The sequence below is a fragment of the Trichosurus vulpecula genome, chromosome 8 (genome assembly GCF_011100635.1).
Source record: "Trichosurus vulpecula isolate mTriVul1 chromosome 8, mTriVul1.pri, whole genome shotgun sequence".
Taxonomy (NCBI): domain Eukaryota; kingdom Metazoa; phylum Chordata; class Mammalia; order Diprotodontia; family Phalangeridae; genus Trichosurus; species Trichosurus vulpecula.
Window position 1 is genome coordinate 195,342,491 of NC_050580.1, and position 16,390 is coordinate 195,358,880.

The 16,390-nt window shown below is 36.8% G+C and overlaps 1 protein-coding gene across 1 annotated transcript; it reads right to left on the reverse strand.

Moving 5' to 3' along the window:
- Positions 1-83: 83 nt before the first annotated feature.
- On the reverse strand, positions 84-14,978 carry EXD1 (exonuclease 3'-5' domain containing 1). The gene is made up of 11 exons (XM_036735937.1): positions 14,846-14,978; positions 12,620-12,688; positions 10,273-10,327; positions 9,751-9,884; positions 7,874-7,932; positions 6,664-6,750; positions 6,058-6,162; positions 5,871-5,951; positions 2,464-2,607; positions 1,619-1,810; positions 84-1,065 (listed from the first exon to the last, which is right to left on the reverse strand). The coding sequence occupies exons 1-11, from the start codon at positions 14,976-14,978 to the stop codon at positions 508-510; spliced, it is 1,617 nt and encodes a 538-aa protein (XP_036591832.1). The 3' UTR covers positions 84-507.
- Between the last annotated feature and the right edge of the window lie 1,412 nt (positions 14,979-16,390).

Genomic DNA, 16,390 nt, shown 5'->3' on the forward strand with positions numbered 1-16,390 from the left:
GAAGATGACTTTCTGATAATGAATGTAAGATTTTCTTTTTCTTCAAACGTTTTTTATGCAATAAGAAATAACTATTCCTGCCACTGGTAACCTTGCCATACAATGACATATATGAGTCTGAATTTGACTTTTCTCCATTATTTAACATGCCTATTTCCCACCCTCACAAAACAAATAAACAAAAAAATAAAACAACTAAGAAGTAGGAGGGAAGGAAGAGTAAAAAAAAAATCACATGTAAGAAATGGAAATTACACACACTGAGGAAAACTAAGTCTTCTCACACTTACAAAAGTAGGAAGATGGTAACTTTCCCTTTGAAGGAACATAATGACTACACACATGCTCCATTACTGGGGCTGTGCCAGCTTCCAAGTTTGCAGGGCAGCTAGTTACTACAAGGTTTTTATGTATGAATTTAGCTAGGAGTCAGGTTTAAGGCTGAGCAAGAATAAGATCAGGGAACTATAGATCTCTTTAAAGGTTAAAAGTAATCTCTTAGAAGTGTTAGTTTCCTGCAGAAGTGAGAGAGACAGACATTTTGTTTTCTACATTTTCCTCTTCCTTTCCCCCCATTAGCAGCAGCTCTATTTTCTCTTGCAAGGACATGCTGGATTGTGTCTGTTTTGGTATGTCCATTTGTTCCTTCCGAGTTACTTTGACATCCTTTGACCCCTGTCTGCCAAAGCAACTAGGTGCCTTTGTGGTGGAGTCATCGGTTTCTGCCTCCTCTGTGGGAGATGAATTTTGATATTTTGTTCTCACTTGTTTACCATCATATTTTGTTTCTTGTTTCTGCAAACACGTATCTTCCTGAACCTGCTGAGGTTTGAGATATCCTAAATCCAAAGCTTTAGGAAGCATGGCTCCTTCAAAAGGCAAAGAACCTCTGGTGCTTTTCTGTTTCCCTTCTTCTTCCACTGGCTTTTCTTTGGGATATATTAGCTGTGGTCTAACTAGGAGCCCCTCTGCATTTGTCTCAAAATCTTTCATGGCTCGTTCTCTTCGAAGTCTCTGGAAATCCATCAGCTGACGCAACTCCTCTGGCAGCTCCATACATGATGGCTAAGGAAAGAGAGTGAAACATTCCTGGTTTTTAAAAACTCTTTAATACTGTATTTGAAATCATTTTATACTTGCAAGCAATTGCTTATACCTTAAATTATGTTACCACAGTGCCCTCTAGTGACATCCACTAGTATTGAGAATGGGAATTTGTAAGTTCATCCACAAATTTTTAAGACCCAGTCTGAGTGTGTATATGGCGGTAAATAATTCCTGAATGTGGCCCCTATGAGAATATTTGTCCCCATGCAATGCCATCAATATAAAGTTTGCTACAGCAACTGGGAAACAGCTCAGGTTCAAGTCCTGGGGCCAACCCTTACTGTGTGATGATGGACAAGTCTCTTATTTTCTCTCTTAGTGTCCTTATCTACAAGTAGGGCTAATACTTGCATGACCTGCCTCACACAAAGTTATTGTATGGAAAACACTCTGTAAATCAAAGTGCTCTATAAGTGTTGATTTAGTAAACATTTCAAGTAAAATAATCCCAGTGTTTTCCCTAAAAAATTAAGAATACTGAGGTCTTACCCACAAGCAAAGTTGTGCCTACCTCTGTGCCTCCTAAGAGATCTCCAGACCCTTCCCGATAGGTATTTAAGTACGCATCCACCAGTGTAGTCAGGTCAGACATCATCTCATCTAGAAGCAACAAGCGAAGGGGCAGCAAATATGTTGTCTCCAGGGCTAGCACTTTCAGCAACGAAGGTGGAAGAGGTCGCATAAACCATATTTCAGGATTCTCCTATAGCCATCAAAACAATGTCTTCTGAATTATAAGGAAATATTTAAAGCTAATACCTATTTTTCTCCATGTTTCCTTTACTCAAGGAGTAGCAGTTTCTTGAATTATTACCCCATGCTTATTTGATAATTTAGTCAACTATTTCTTAATGTTTCCTTATAAGGAAGTATCTCATGCTCTGCCTCCTCAAATTTCCAAAGATGAGAGAGGACTAACTCCTAATCAGATGGAGACTTCTTTACTCAGAGCTAGGCCTAGGAAAGATAAATGAACAAATCTTATGGTTCTTGCGGTCATGGCCTAAAGTTTGGAGATCATCATCAGACCTCCCCAGTAACTGAAGAAATTATTCTTTCTTTGAGAGAAGCAGATAGAAAATGTTGATTTCTATTCCCTCAATTAAGAATCTTACTTCTCTACCCCGTATACTTGAGAAGTGAATGCTTTCAGAGAACATCTCTTTGGAAATCCAATAAGACTGGTCTTGGCAAAGTTATAAATATTTTCCAAAGCAGGAAAATTAAGAATTTGGTACTATCCATACTTTTAGATTGCATCTAGCTCTTCCCTTATATAAACTGATCACCTGATTCAACAAACACTAGAAAAAGCAATACCATGCGGAATATTCTTTAAAAGTCTCTACCAATCACCTGAACCATCTTTTGCTTGTCATCCAGGAAGGAGACACATTTGGGAGACATTTTAAGGTGTCGAATTAAGCTCTCCTGCAAGGTGCTGATGCAATGTGGAAGAAAGCCACCTGTTTCCATGGAAAACTGAAGGACATCAGCCACCTATTATATTAAAAAATAAAAAACAATAAAAATGAAAAAACTCCCAAAAGTATTTGTGCAGTGTGAAAACACTATAAAGTAGAATTACAAAAACATGGTAAGGTAGTTAATATCTGTGTGACCTGGTACAAAGTTTTATTATCTGTAAATAACAGGGTCTGACTAGGTGGGCTCTCTAAGGTCTCCTCTGGCTCTAAATCTATGATCCTAGTATTATTCCATCGCAGCATAAAGGGTACTATACAATCAACTGCTGATCTCTCAAAAAACTAATCATCTAGTTCATGAACTGTCCTTGATTAATACTTTTATTCTTTTCAAAGGCCATTAGTACTTTCATTAGAGACACAATAAAGAAGAAAAATTCAAGAACCAAATATGCTGTTTGTTCACCTAGGTACAGATTTTATAGAGAAGGTAGTTGTAATTAATGTTAAAAATAAACTTATCTACAAACTCCATTAGCACACATAATGAGATCACAAAAATCTAAGTCCTGAACTCCTGCTTTGTGGTCTATGGACATCTGAGAGAAGTATGAAAAGGTCTTCTTTATAAGATGTATATAGGCACAAAGCAAGGTCAATGGAAGACCTGGGGATAACCCCAGGAGAACAATTCCTTAGCTGCAGAGTGGTACTTTTCTTGGGCTGAGGGGTAAGCACAGAGGAAATCTCTTATTTAGTGAAATAGCCTGAAAGTCAGAAAGGTCCTGAAAAGAAATCCAAACAGAAAAATCACACAAAGGCCCTACATGAAGAACCACAATAAATATAAACCAATCTATGGCTTCAATGAACAGAGACTTGATCTTTCTGCAGTTGCTGCCCAACAAAACTTATATAGCCTTTTAGTTTATTATACTTGTTGTTGAGTTGAGATTAATTTTATCTCCTCTCCTAAAAAGACCTCAGGCTAGAACCCCAGTATTAGCACAAACCTGGTAGCCTAAGAGAAGCTCTGAAAGGCCTACTGCGTATCATTGTCAGATTAGCTGCTTAAATTTATTTGTTTCCAAGGCCATAACCAGGAATTTAAGTTTCCTTTTAGATCTGGACCACCAGGGCTTGGCTAAGACTATCCTAAATGCCAAAGAATTCTAAGGAAAACAGAGCATTTGAGCTAGATGCTCTCCTGATACTATTATGAAGCCTATTTCGTTCCCTGGCTTTCCCCAGTTTTGATTTGCAAACCTCACCCACAAGCATCCTGATCCTCACAACCGAATCATTTTTCATCTCCTGGTATTGTCTTTAAGGAATGAGCACTAAAAGCCATGATTTCAGATGTCTACATACAAATGCATAAAGTACAGGTGACCAGCAAAATGACCTGAGGATCTTGATATGAAGAGGCCACAGTTATTTCTGAGACTAGGTAGGATGAAGCCCATGACTAGGATATGGCTCTCAAGGAAGACAACAAGCAAGGAGAAAGAGGGAACAGGTGTAGAATAGCAACATCTATCGAGAAATGCCCATTGGAGGAAATCTTAGAACTGGAAGGGGGAAGTATGATATTTGGGTGAAGATTAGAGAACCACAAGTGGCATCCTCTGAACTGGAAAAGACAAAAGAAAAATGACTAATGGGGTATTCAAACTCAAGATGTTTAAGGTAATAAGAGAACACTTTGCTTTTGTCAGAGCTCTGTCTCAAGTCAGCAGACTCATAAGAATTCCAGCCTCAGGTGACGGCAAGAATCTGCAGATGTTGCTAACCCACTCCATCAGCAATCTCTAAAGAATTGCTGAGAATAGGAGAGGCGCTATAGGACAAGAAGGCAAATGTTCCCATTTTCAAAACAGTTAAGAAAGTGGAATCTACATGGCAAAGAGTGCTAAGCTTGATTTCAGTTTCTAGAAAAATTCTAGAATGTTATTAAAGGTAGTGAATATCTAAAAAGAAAAACATGGCCTAATCAAATCAGGCTAAAATGGACTAACTTCACTTCATTATTTGACACAGGGTTACTAGACTGGTAGAAGAAGAGAATGTCATAAACAACTTTTACCTAGAAATCAAAGTACTTGACAGTCTTTCCTAACATTCTTATGGGCAAGACAGATGGAGGCTAAACCACAGAATAGTTGGGTACATTTGGATTCCTGAGACGATGTCAAATTGTATGGAGGTCTTTAGTAGAACGCCCAAGGGTTCTGTTCTTGTTTCTCTACCACTTCACATTTATCAGTGACTTCAATGAAGCAGGCAACATCATGCTTATCAAACTTGTCTATAATACAAAGCTGGAAAGGATAACTAACACAATGGATATCAGGATCAAAAAGCTCTTGACAGACTAGAACAATGGACCAAATCTAGTAAAATGCAATTACTAAAGACAATTGTTAATTGCTACATACGAGTTCCAATTTTCCAACTTTCCAAGAAGAGTTTTCTTAAACAGATATCACCAGGAAAATACGAGATGTCAAATTATCAGTGTGCTCTTAGGCTACACTGAGGAAGGAACAGTGTTCAGAACAAGGGAGGTGAAAGCCCCACTACAATGTGCCCTGGTTAGACCACAGCTGGTGGACTGTTTGGGGTTTCATGTTTTAAGGTGGACTGCACTGTTCTTAAACTGAAGAGCATCCATAAAAAGATAAACAGAAGGGCCTCAAAGTCATGCCATTAGGTTTGAGGTAAGGAAAAAGTTCCTAACTGTCCAAAAACATCACTAGATGTCTCATGAGGTACAGTGGAGGTCTCAAGGAAAGGACAGATGAAGACCTATGAAGGATGCTGCAGAGGGAATTAGCAGCCTTTGAGTTGTTCCCTTTCAATTCTGAGCTCTTGTGATTCACTGCCAGATTTCTGAATTTCTCCTTTTCACACAATGGGACTGGCCATTTAGCATAATGAGGCTTTGACTTTATTTTTTGTCATATTTAGTTCAAGAGAACTTAAAAAAAAGAATATATATCCTATACTAAAAAGTGACTCATTTATTCTTCTGAATCACAATCTATTGTTTTTTATGGGTACAAACCAACAAAATACACATATTCCAATATACCAGAGGAGCTACACAATGAAACAGTGACAAGAGTAATGAGCTGAAGAATACAAAGACCCATGCTAGAGTCTTGGCTCTGACACTACAAGGGCAACCTAGGCAGATAAGTTCCCTCTCTGGGCCTCAGTCTTATCTGCACAACAGGGATAAGTACTACTGTACTCCCTGCCTCCCCAAGTTATGGGGAAATGTTTTGTATAGCATGATACAATATAAATATCATCTATTATTATTGCACACACCTGTGTGTCAAATACGTTAGAAAGAACAATTCCATACTGATGAGAAAGGCAGTCAGAAAGCCAACGACAATCATGAATAACCTGAAGAACAAGAAAAGAAGGTCATCAGGACCCTACTGACACCACAAACACCATTCCCAGACTACCCACCTTCATTCTGCATATCAAGAGAGCTACTTATGCTCACCTTCAAAATCTTCCTGTCTTCTAACACCATCTGAAGTCCATTGTTGAAAGCTCGATTTCCCAGAAGGAAAATGTCAAATAAGTAAACCCGACTACTTGTTGCTACCTTTAAAAAAACAATCCAGACACATGAACCCCAGGACTGAGAAGTTGTGGAAGAAAGGGTTCAAGGACTGAATAATGGGAAAGATATGACAAAAAGTTTGACATCCATGCTTTTATGCTATGGAATGGGTTTATAAAGGTTTTTCTAAACAAATTTACAATTACTTGAGAAAGGAACCACAAATAATCTGGGCTATTTTCAAAGGAAAAAGATTATCTACCTTCAATAGTCTAGTAATCTCCAAAAACAAAGATTTAGAAGGAATGATGACCAGTATGTAATTGCTACTAGATAATAACTATATGCCAATATGAACATAGTATTACGCTAGATATCTGTTACCTAAAGCTTCACAAGCCCAAAACTCTATCTATCCAGATACTTACATTTTAAATGGGCAACAAAAATTGGACAAGTGTCAATATAACTTACAATACTCTGAGGTAGATAAGTGAAAAAGAGATAAGTTAGTAACCAGTTTCAAAGAAACCTTTTCTTTACCTGAAGCCAACAGAGTTTCCCATGACGACATAAATTAACTCCTTCAGCTGCCACACTCAAGACACTCTGTTTCTTGATGTGCAGCATCTAGTAACAACCAAAAGAAAACAGTTGCTCGAAACTCTCTGGCTCATCCACAAAGGAGAGTACACAGGTTTTAGAAATGAAAGAAGTTTCACATAAAATAAATGTCCACCTTTTGATGAACCTGTTGTCTTATAAAACTTGCCTTATCAAACCTGCATTTATTTCAGGAGTGGAGGACCTGTAGCCTTGAAGCCACATGTGGTCCTCTAAGTCCCCAAAGGCTGCCCTTTGACTTGGATTCTAACAAAGGGCTATACTTGAGGACCTAGAGGGCCACATGGGGCCTCAAGGCTACAGGTGCCCCACCCCTGACTGACTTACTCCACAAGTAAACTCAACAAAGAAATCCTAACCTGGGAAATGAACCACATTTACAAGTCAGGATAAAAAAAAATGTGAACTGGTACAGCTTCCAACTAGCACAAACGCTATAGCCGTTTTTGCAGAGAAATTTCAAGATTCAAGAGTCATCAATTCCAAATTCTACAATGCTGTTACTTGTATTTGTATATTGTTCTTCTTTGTTCAGAGCAACTGAAATGCTCTACATTAAAGCAACATAAAATGATACATTGAGGAGAGCACTGGATTTGGAGCCAGACAACCTGTGATCTAATCCTAGCCTGTCCATTTATTCTCTGTGAGACTTTGGACAAGTCACGTATTGTCTCAGAAATGATTTCCTTGTCTGTAAAACTGATAGAGAAAAGAGGAAGAAAAGAAGACAAGATGATTTCCAAAAGTCCCTTCCAGCTCTAAATCTATTATAATAATAACGAAAGGGACAGAATTTGAAATATCTTCTTGTTGAGTGACTGAAGAGAACAGAATTGTGAATAGAATCAAGTCTCTTCAAATCTAGTACGCTATAGAATGGACTCATGCTTCAGATCTCAGAGGCTGGACCTCTAAGATTCTTTCCAATTATAAGGTTCTGTAAATTTCAGGTTTCTTTCATTAATAAACCAAAATGAATTATTTGACCCCTAAAATTTCTCAAATTAAACTCTTGAGAAAATCAGAACTAGTCAATGGACAAAACTATCTAAAATATTACAGAATTTTGACCAGTAATGTTAAAATGTGTAGGGATAGAAAAGATGACAAAGAGTTATATACTTACAGCAGAACCAAACTTTTGTTGGAACTGATTAACTACTGTGTATGTCACATCTTCTTCCTCTGAATAAGAAAGACAGTATTACAGACAAATCTCTCTTCAACAATGGAATTGACCCTTAATTTTGGCCATATTCATGAACCTTCCCTTTTTGCAAATCAAATACCTAAAGAATTTTCATTATTGTCTGTCAAAACCTATCTACCATCCCCACATCTGCACTTTGAACATAGGCACAGGAAAGAGAATACCAGTGACAATTTCCTCTGACATTTCAATGCTTTTATCTTTGTAAAGCCTGAAAAATCCTCTCTGATTGACTGTTAATGTCACAATAATTCTATCACAGTAAGAGAAAATAACATAGTCTCAAATAAATGTGGAAGCCAGGGTATGACTAAAAAGTCCGTATCTTAAGACAAATGGCTATCCCATCCATCAGTTCTCATCATGTTGCTGAGTCATTTTTCAGTTGTATCTGACTCTTCGTGAGCCTATTTGGGGTTTCTTGGCAAAGATACTGGAGTGGTTTGCCATTTCCTTCTCCAGCTCATTTTACAGATGAAGAACTGAGGCAAATAGGATTAAGTGACTTGCCCGGGGGTCACATAGCTACTAAGTGTCTGAGGTCACATTTGAACTCAGGAAGATGAGTCTTCCTAACTCTAGGTCTTGCACTCTGTGCACCATGGGTTTGTATTATATATTTAGCCTATTTTCAATACCATGTTATTTCATTATGGAGATACTCAAAGGAAATGATACAGGTTAAAATTTTTGGCCTAGAGAACAGATAAGAAAAATCTACCTCCTTTCCTTCATTGTATAGATGGGGGGATTATGGGGGTAACCTGTTATATATGATATCAGACAACACTTGGTTTTGATTTTTTTCGGTTTTTAACTTTATTTTAAACTTAAGTACAAAACAAGAAAAAAACACATTGCCATGCACATAGAAGAACATAAGAGAGGATTCAATATAAAGCAACAAATTTCCATTTCAAGAAAAATCTATATAATAAATACCACACATTGTTTTCAAAGCTGTCCAGCTTGTTTTCAAAGCTGTCCAGCTTGTCTTTGCTTCCTTGTAGGTTTTCTTTTGTTCTCTGCTCTGTGTACTTTTACTTTTTGTCCTCCCTCCTCCTCCCCAAGGAGGCTACAATTAAGTAAGGGTGTGTGTGTGTGTATATGGGTGTGTGTGTGTGTATATAATACATATGCATAGATATCTATAAACATACACATATAAACACATATATACTCGCATACTATATGTAACATCATATACTATGCTTACTTCTACTTGTCACCTCTTTCGCTTAAGGTGGATACCATCTTTGTTGATATGTCCAAGTCTTTCCATGTTTTTCTAAATCAACCAGCTCATTTCCTACACACCACAGCAATATTCCAACCCAATCCCATTCTATCTGAGAGACTGTCTATGAAAGTTTTTCCCCAATTTTCTGCATTCCTTCTATTCTGGGCTGCATAGGTTTTATTTATACAAGAAAATTTTAATTTAAAAATAATCAAAATTATTCATTTTACATTCCAACAATGCTTTCACCTTATAATATGCTTTAAGGTCTGATACTCCTAGATCTGCATCCTTTACATCTTTTTTCCCCTGCTTTCTTTAAAGTTCCTGACCTTCTGTTCTTCTAAATGAACTTTGTTACTTGGTTTTGATTTTTTTTTAAATCTTTGTTAGAAGGGAAAGAAAGATCATTGGGGGAAGAGGAGGAATACTGCTTTCATGAGGACAATCAACACTAGGCCAAATCTTGAATCATTTTAAGCCATCATAAACCTCACTGTGGAAAATTCATAGTACAAGATCCTCCCTTCTAGGCCCACTATTAATCAATTACCTGATGGACTGTATTTTAGGTCATTCAGCCAGGTGACAGTATGCGACTCAATGGAAGAAGAAGCTGAATCATTCATACTCTGGTCTGCTTCTTTCACTTTGTCCATCCTTGTTCCTTCTGTATTTAGGCTATCCCTACATTAAGACAACACTCAGAGGCATTTATTCTCTACTACCATTGACACATGCAGGTTTTGCTTTATATCAGTAGTATAGTACTGCAGACCCTACAAGGATAATCCTGCCCTTAGCACACCTGGCATACAGCAGATGCTTACTGACTGAATCTAATAAAAAGGACTTAGTTCTTCCAGCTGATTCTCTTAAGAAAAATTATCTACAAAATGGCAAAAGCCACCCCCACATTCCCTGTAATTTTTTTTACATCAAAACAACTTTTCAGACAAAGTTTAAGAAAAATTTAGTTGATAAAGTACAGCAAAAACTTTTTATCCTGACCAGGGTTATATTAATGGGCATATTCCCGAAACACCATGATTAAAAAGTGATTCCTTCTCCATACCTGACAGAAGCTGTCTTTTCTCCTACTCCTTGTTCCACATCATCCAGGAGTTCCACTAAAAAAAAAATTAGTTTCCAACAGTTCTCCAAATAGAAACCATCACAATTCCCTCAAAAACAGACCCTGATCTTGTCAGCCTACACAAGAAATACACTTTGAGAAATATGAAGTTTTATTGATGTCTTTTGCCATTATACCACTTCCCCTTCTGTATATATTCCTCTTCTCTCCCCAATGATGCTTCCCTTCTAACAAAGATTTTTTAAAAAATCAAAACCAGTGACACTGTCTGATATCATACGTAACAGGCCACCCTTATACTCCCCACAACTATATAATGAAGGGAAGGAGGCAGATTTTCTTACCTATTCTCTAAGCCACACTTGGTCATTATTATTATTATTGTTATAGTATTCAGTTTCATTTAAGAATTACAAATCTATGTACACTTATTGTCAAGTGGTTACCAGAAAAAAAGAACTAGTCACAATACAGTCAGCTCCAAATTTTCCACGTGGTCCAAGGATCATTTGCTCCCTTTGATGCTATGTTCTTGAATAGTTTTTAAGCTGTCCCAACAATGCCTGGGATCACTGTGTCCTTTTCTCCTCCTGGCTCCTTCGAAGCTTTGGTGGTCACTCAACTGAGTTATAAATGCCCTTTCCCTTTATTTACCCACCACATTTGCTAAGTCATCCACTCTTATATTACAAACTTTTATATTATCTTATTTTAAGATTTCTCTCTGTTAACATAGACCAATGAATTACTTCTATTGAAACTACTCTTTTCAGAGTTTACCAAATGCTCTACTAATTACTAAATCTAATGGCCTTTTCTCAGTTTTCCTCTTCCATGATCTTTGCATAGCTTTCAGTAGTCATGATCAATTCCTCCTCCTGGATTCTCTCTCTTCCCTAGATTTTTATAACCTTGCTTTCTCTCTGTTCTCCTCGAATCTGACCATTTTTTTTCTCACTCCCAACTAATTTATCATCCTGCTCTCGCCTCTGAACCACAGATGTCTTCCAGGGCTCTCTGTCTTGGAAGACTTTCTCTGCTTATTATACATTCTCTCCTTTTATGGGATCTACCTGAGTCTGTTACAATACACACACTTACTATCTCTTCTAAACTCTAGTCCTACATTTTCAACAGCCAATTAGCCAAATTCAGCACCTCTCAAAATGAATTGTCTTTCCTTTCCCTCTTCTTCTACATTTCCCCATTTCTGTTGGTAATGCCACCATCCTCCCAAGTACTCAGGTTCAAAACCTTGGAGTCATCCTCGACTTCTCCTCCCCCCTTATCCCTCACATATAATCGGCTGCCAAATCTAATGGATTCCAGCTCTACAACATCTCTCTTCTCTCTCTTCCTTTTCTCCACTAGTACAACTATCACTCTACTTCATGTCCTTATCACCTCTTGCCAAGACAATTACAAAAAGCTCCTAACTGTTCTTCCTACCCTCAGTTGTTCTCTTCTTTGATACAATGGAAAAAAATGTTTTTAAGCCATAGGCCTGACCATGTTATTCTTCTGGTCATAAATGCTCAGTAGACCCCCTACGGCCTTTAGGATAAAATGCAAAGTCCTTGGCCTAGAAATTAAGACCATCCCTACCACCATCCAACACCAAACTACCTTCCTGGACTCTGTTCACTTTACCTCCATTCATATACTGTTTCAGGCAAACTGGATTACTTGCTATTTCTCCATACTCAACATATTGCCTCCCCTTTGTGCAACCACACAGGTCATAATGCATAGTGGGATGCCCTCCACCTCAGTTTCTTTGGAATTTTTATCTTCCTTGAAAGCTCACGTCAGGTGTCATCTCCTCTTGTGAAGCATCCTCTAATCTACACAGCAAAAGTGTTCTCTTCCTTTCAGATTTCCCTTTGATTACTTCACTATCACTCCCAATCTGGTATCATATTTAATCTGTGCACACATATTTAATCTCTTCCAGTAGAATGCATACTCCTTGGGGGCAGGGAAGTTCTCATTTCTATTTCTATTACCTAGAGTACTGAGACACTTAATAAACTTTTGTTGAATTGAATTTAATAAAAGTTCAGTGTGATTCTATGGGACAATGCTTCAAAAAAGCATGAAGGTAAAACTAGAAATTCCAGGGGCTTTATGTTTAATGAAATTTCCTTAGGAAGTGTGAAAGCATTTCACATAATCTTTCTTTTAAAATTATCAAGACTCTGAGAAAATAAGTCCCATTATAATAAAATAAAGTAACACTACCTCTTTATTCCAAATATTGGAGAATCAAACTTCAGTTTACTAATAGGGCAAATATCAACATTATGGTTCAAGATGAAAAACTCACCATTCACAATCTCATGGCCAAAAAACATCTTCACTCCTGGGACACTTCGGCCAGTCTCCAAATTCTTGACTACATTTTTTAAAAATTATGTTAACAAAATATTATATATTAACAAGAATAATGAACTGCCCCAAATCTATAAAATATCTTGCCTCTAAAAAGCTTAAAATGCTTAAATCTAAGTTATCTAACATAAAAGTACTATCATATCTCTCAGAAGAAAAGTTAAAAATCAAAATTAAGCTACAACCTTGAAATCTATAATACAGAAAACCTGGTGATCACAGAATATACCAGTAAGAACTAGACAGACTGGTAGTATTTCGAAAATTAAAATACTCTCTATGTTAGATTCTTTTCTAGGTCAAAAAGCCCTTAAAGGCAATCTGTGCTCAATTTTGCAACATTTTCCCACTTTGCTAAGCTTACATTGTGCTAAGTGCTCTTTGGACACACAAATCTTAGTTTTCATGAATAACAATCATGTCAAATCACAGGTCTGAAATGTGGATGGGTAAAGAAACTTCAATATCGGTTTTAAAATATTTAGTATTGTTTTGGATGGAGGAATAAATCATAACATACAATACTGGCTGACATTGACAAACTCCCTTCTGCACCCCCACATGCACAAACTTGAAAATTCAGGTAAGACGGCCGTGTCTACTTCAGACAAAAGGAGGCTTTAAACTAGAACTGTCCTGATGTAGTAGATAATACAGACAGTAGAGATTAATTTTTTAATACTTTTGCTTTGTATAGAATTATATAGTTTTCAGAATGATTTTATGTCTATGATCTCATTTGATGCCCATAATAGCCATGTAAGTTTTTCATAAACTTCATGTTACTAATTAGTAACATTAGCGGTCTCAAGAATATACCCAAGGTCATACAATTGTGGCAGAGGAATTAAAACTCGGATCTTACAATACTAACTACAAATTTCTCCCTACCATATTACCCTTTGGAAGAGAGGTACTTCTCCAGCTTAATAATAACAGCTCATATTTATAGCTTATATAAACCTTAAGGTTCACAAAGTGCTGATAATATAAGTACTATAGCCCCACACATCTAGGGTCACATAGCTAATTAGTATTGGGGCCAGGGGCTGGGATATAATCCCGTCTTTTCCTGTTATGAACTGTGCTCCACCATACCTCGTGTTCCAAAAGTTCATTTGCAAATACACTTTGAAATTTGGAACTTACTTTTCCACAGAAATCTTGTTATAGCTAATCTGAAAATTAAAGCTACAAAAGCCTATTTAACACATATTTAACACATGGAGAAGGAAATGGCAAACCACTCCAGGATCTTTGCCAATTAACCCACAAATGGGGTCATAAAGAGTAGGACAATTAAAATGACTAAACAACAACAAACATGAAACACAGCTGAACCAATAAGTAAACATCATTAACTACGCTGTCCATACAGGAACACATGTTCCAAGTTTCAACTTACATCTCAGAATGCCTATGAGCAGCACAAAGGGACTCTCCTCCCATCAACCCCTTCTCTAAATTCAGTGTCATTGCAGATGGAGAAAAGCTTTCTTGTGGAAGCAACTTGGGAAGTCCCCTAAAATAGTTGCTATCCTTAACAAAAGGTGTTTGCATATAAAATATATTCACATGCAATAGGTATCTGAAAGCTAATTTCTAGGATCTCTGTGATTGACTATCCTAGGAAGTACCTTTCCTATATAATGATAAGAGTAGATGTTTCCCAAAAGGCTAAGAATAGTCATATAGCAAACCAGACAGAGCTAGACTAAGGGGATTAGCATTTTACTAAGTAGTTGCCTGGATCTGTCATTTAACCAGATGAGTAAAGTCAGTATCTCTTCACCTTACATTTCTTATCTGTAAAATAAGGTAATTTGACTAAGTTATTTCTAAGGTTCCCAAACTCAAGTTTTGATTTTGTGAATTTAACATTCTAGGCAAATAAAGTGTGTGAACTGGAATAAATTTTTCACTTTAATAGAAAAAATGAATCTAGAAACACAGACACAAGTTATATAGAGTTATGGGCTGTTGTGCAAACCATCATATGCTACCATGCTCCTGTGTTGGGAAAAAAGACATCTAACCTTCCAATTTCTCTCAAAATAGAAAATTCCTCAATTCCCAAATGATCATAATGGTAACATTTAAACCTTAATCATGGTTCGCTTGAGAATAGTAAGCAGAAGACTAAAAACGAACAGAATAAAACCTTTTTTCAGAACAATAATCTTGGTAGGGTCCACATGTTGAAGCACTCCCTGGAAGATGCCACAGACTAAAGTGATTTTCACCCTTCTCCCCAAAATCTGGTTTAAGAAATGGTAATCACTGCTGGGATCCATCCTGTTTGATAATCTTCAAGCTTTCAGCTTCCTTAAATTTCAAGGCAGTTGAAAATCAAAAAGAAAAGGTGATAAGTTTTGTGCTATGGGTTTTTCCGTTTCTTATACCTGAGATGAAGAAAAGAATAAGAATTATAAATTTGCTATAGTTATTAAGTACCTATTATACACCTAAGCACTGTGCTACGGGCTCTCTCAGGAAGTAAATAATGGTTCTTTGTAAGAAACATACTATCACAAATACCAACCCAAAGTCATACATTGGACACCAAAGAATTATAGGAAAATTCTCCTCCTTCCTTAACTAAAATGTCAAGTAGACAGTACCTAAAGACAATTTATATGAGTGAAGAGTACTCCTTAAGCAAAATAAAGGCAAATAGGAAGTTGTTGTCCAAAACACTATCAGTTTCTGTTTGCTCAGTCTGACATTTAAACATTATAACTATAATACATCACTCTAGGGAAATAAATGGGTATCTTTGAATCTGATATAGTAAGGACTACTTGAAGAAATGCTGAATGAATGCTAACACTGAACACAGAACATTACATTCTACCCAGCATACAGCACAATCTCCAAGTCCTATATGTCAAAATATAGCACAAAGCAAAGCAAAAGATCATAATCTTCGAGCAAATTATTTTTCTATTCTTTTTTTCTAAGTTAAATAGGTAAGATGTACAAGTAACAGAAAGAAAAAAGAAACTGGAGAAAATTGATTCTAATAAAACAGAAGACGAAAATGCAGTTTCCTCCTAGTATTCCCTCACTTTATTTTGTCTGTTTCAAACTTTCCTTTAATATGGCTAAAGAAAAATTAAGATAAGTAATAATAAAACCACAATAGGCTTTTACAGTTATATATTTCATCATGTACAGCACTCACACGGAATAATCCTGTTATTAAGCTGTGAACATAATTTAAACTCAACACCTTGAAGCAAAGTTATCCTAGATGTACAAAAACAAAGGATTAATTTGCAAACATATACTTAATATTTCAAGGATCTATGATTTAGCTAAGCACTCCCTCCAACAATGGAGACTATAAACTCCTCCCCCTTAGTTGTCTTTTGAGTTGCTGTAACTGAAGATTGCATCACCCTATTGCCAACTTCCTCCCTGAGATGATAACCATATAGTCTGGAGGCAAGGATAATTTAACTTTCCGAGCTTGGTAGGGCCTTCCAGAGCTTTTGTTCCAGTGGCAGAGAACCTAGAAAATCTCCAGGTTCACCCCTATGTCAACAGGGGGATACAATAGAGCAGGTCCCATGCAAAAAAGCAGCTTTTTTCCAACCATCAGGCTAAATGGTAGCTAATTCTTAATATACACAAAAACTTTTATCAGTTACCTTCTTGAAATGGCTTAAAGAATATGAGCCTCTTAAAAGTTTTATATGTAAAT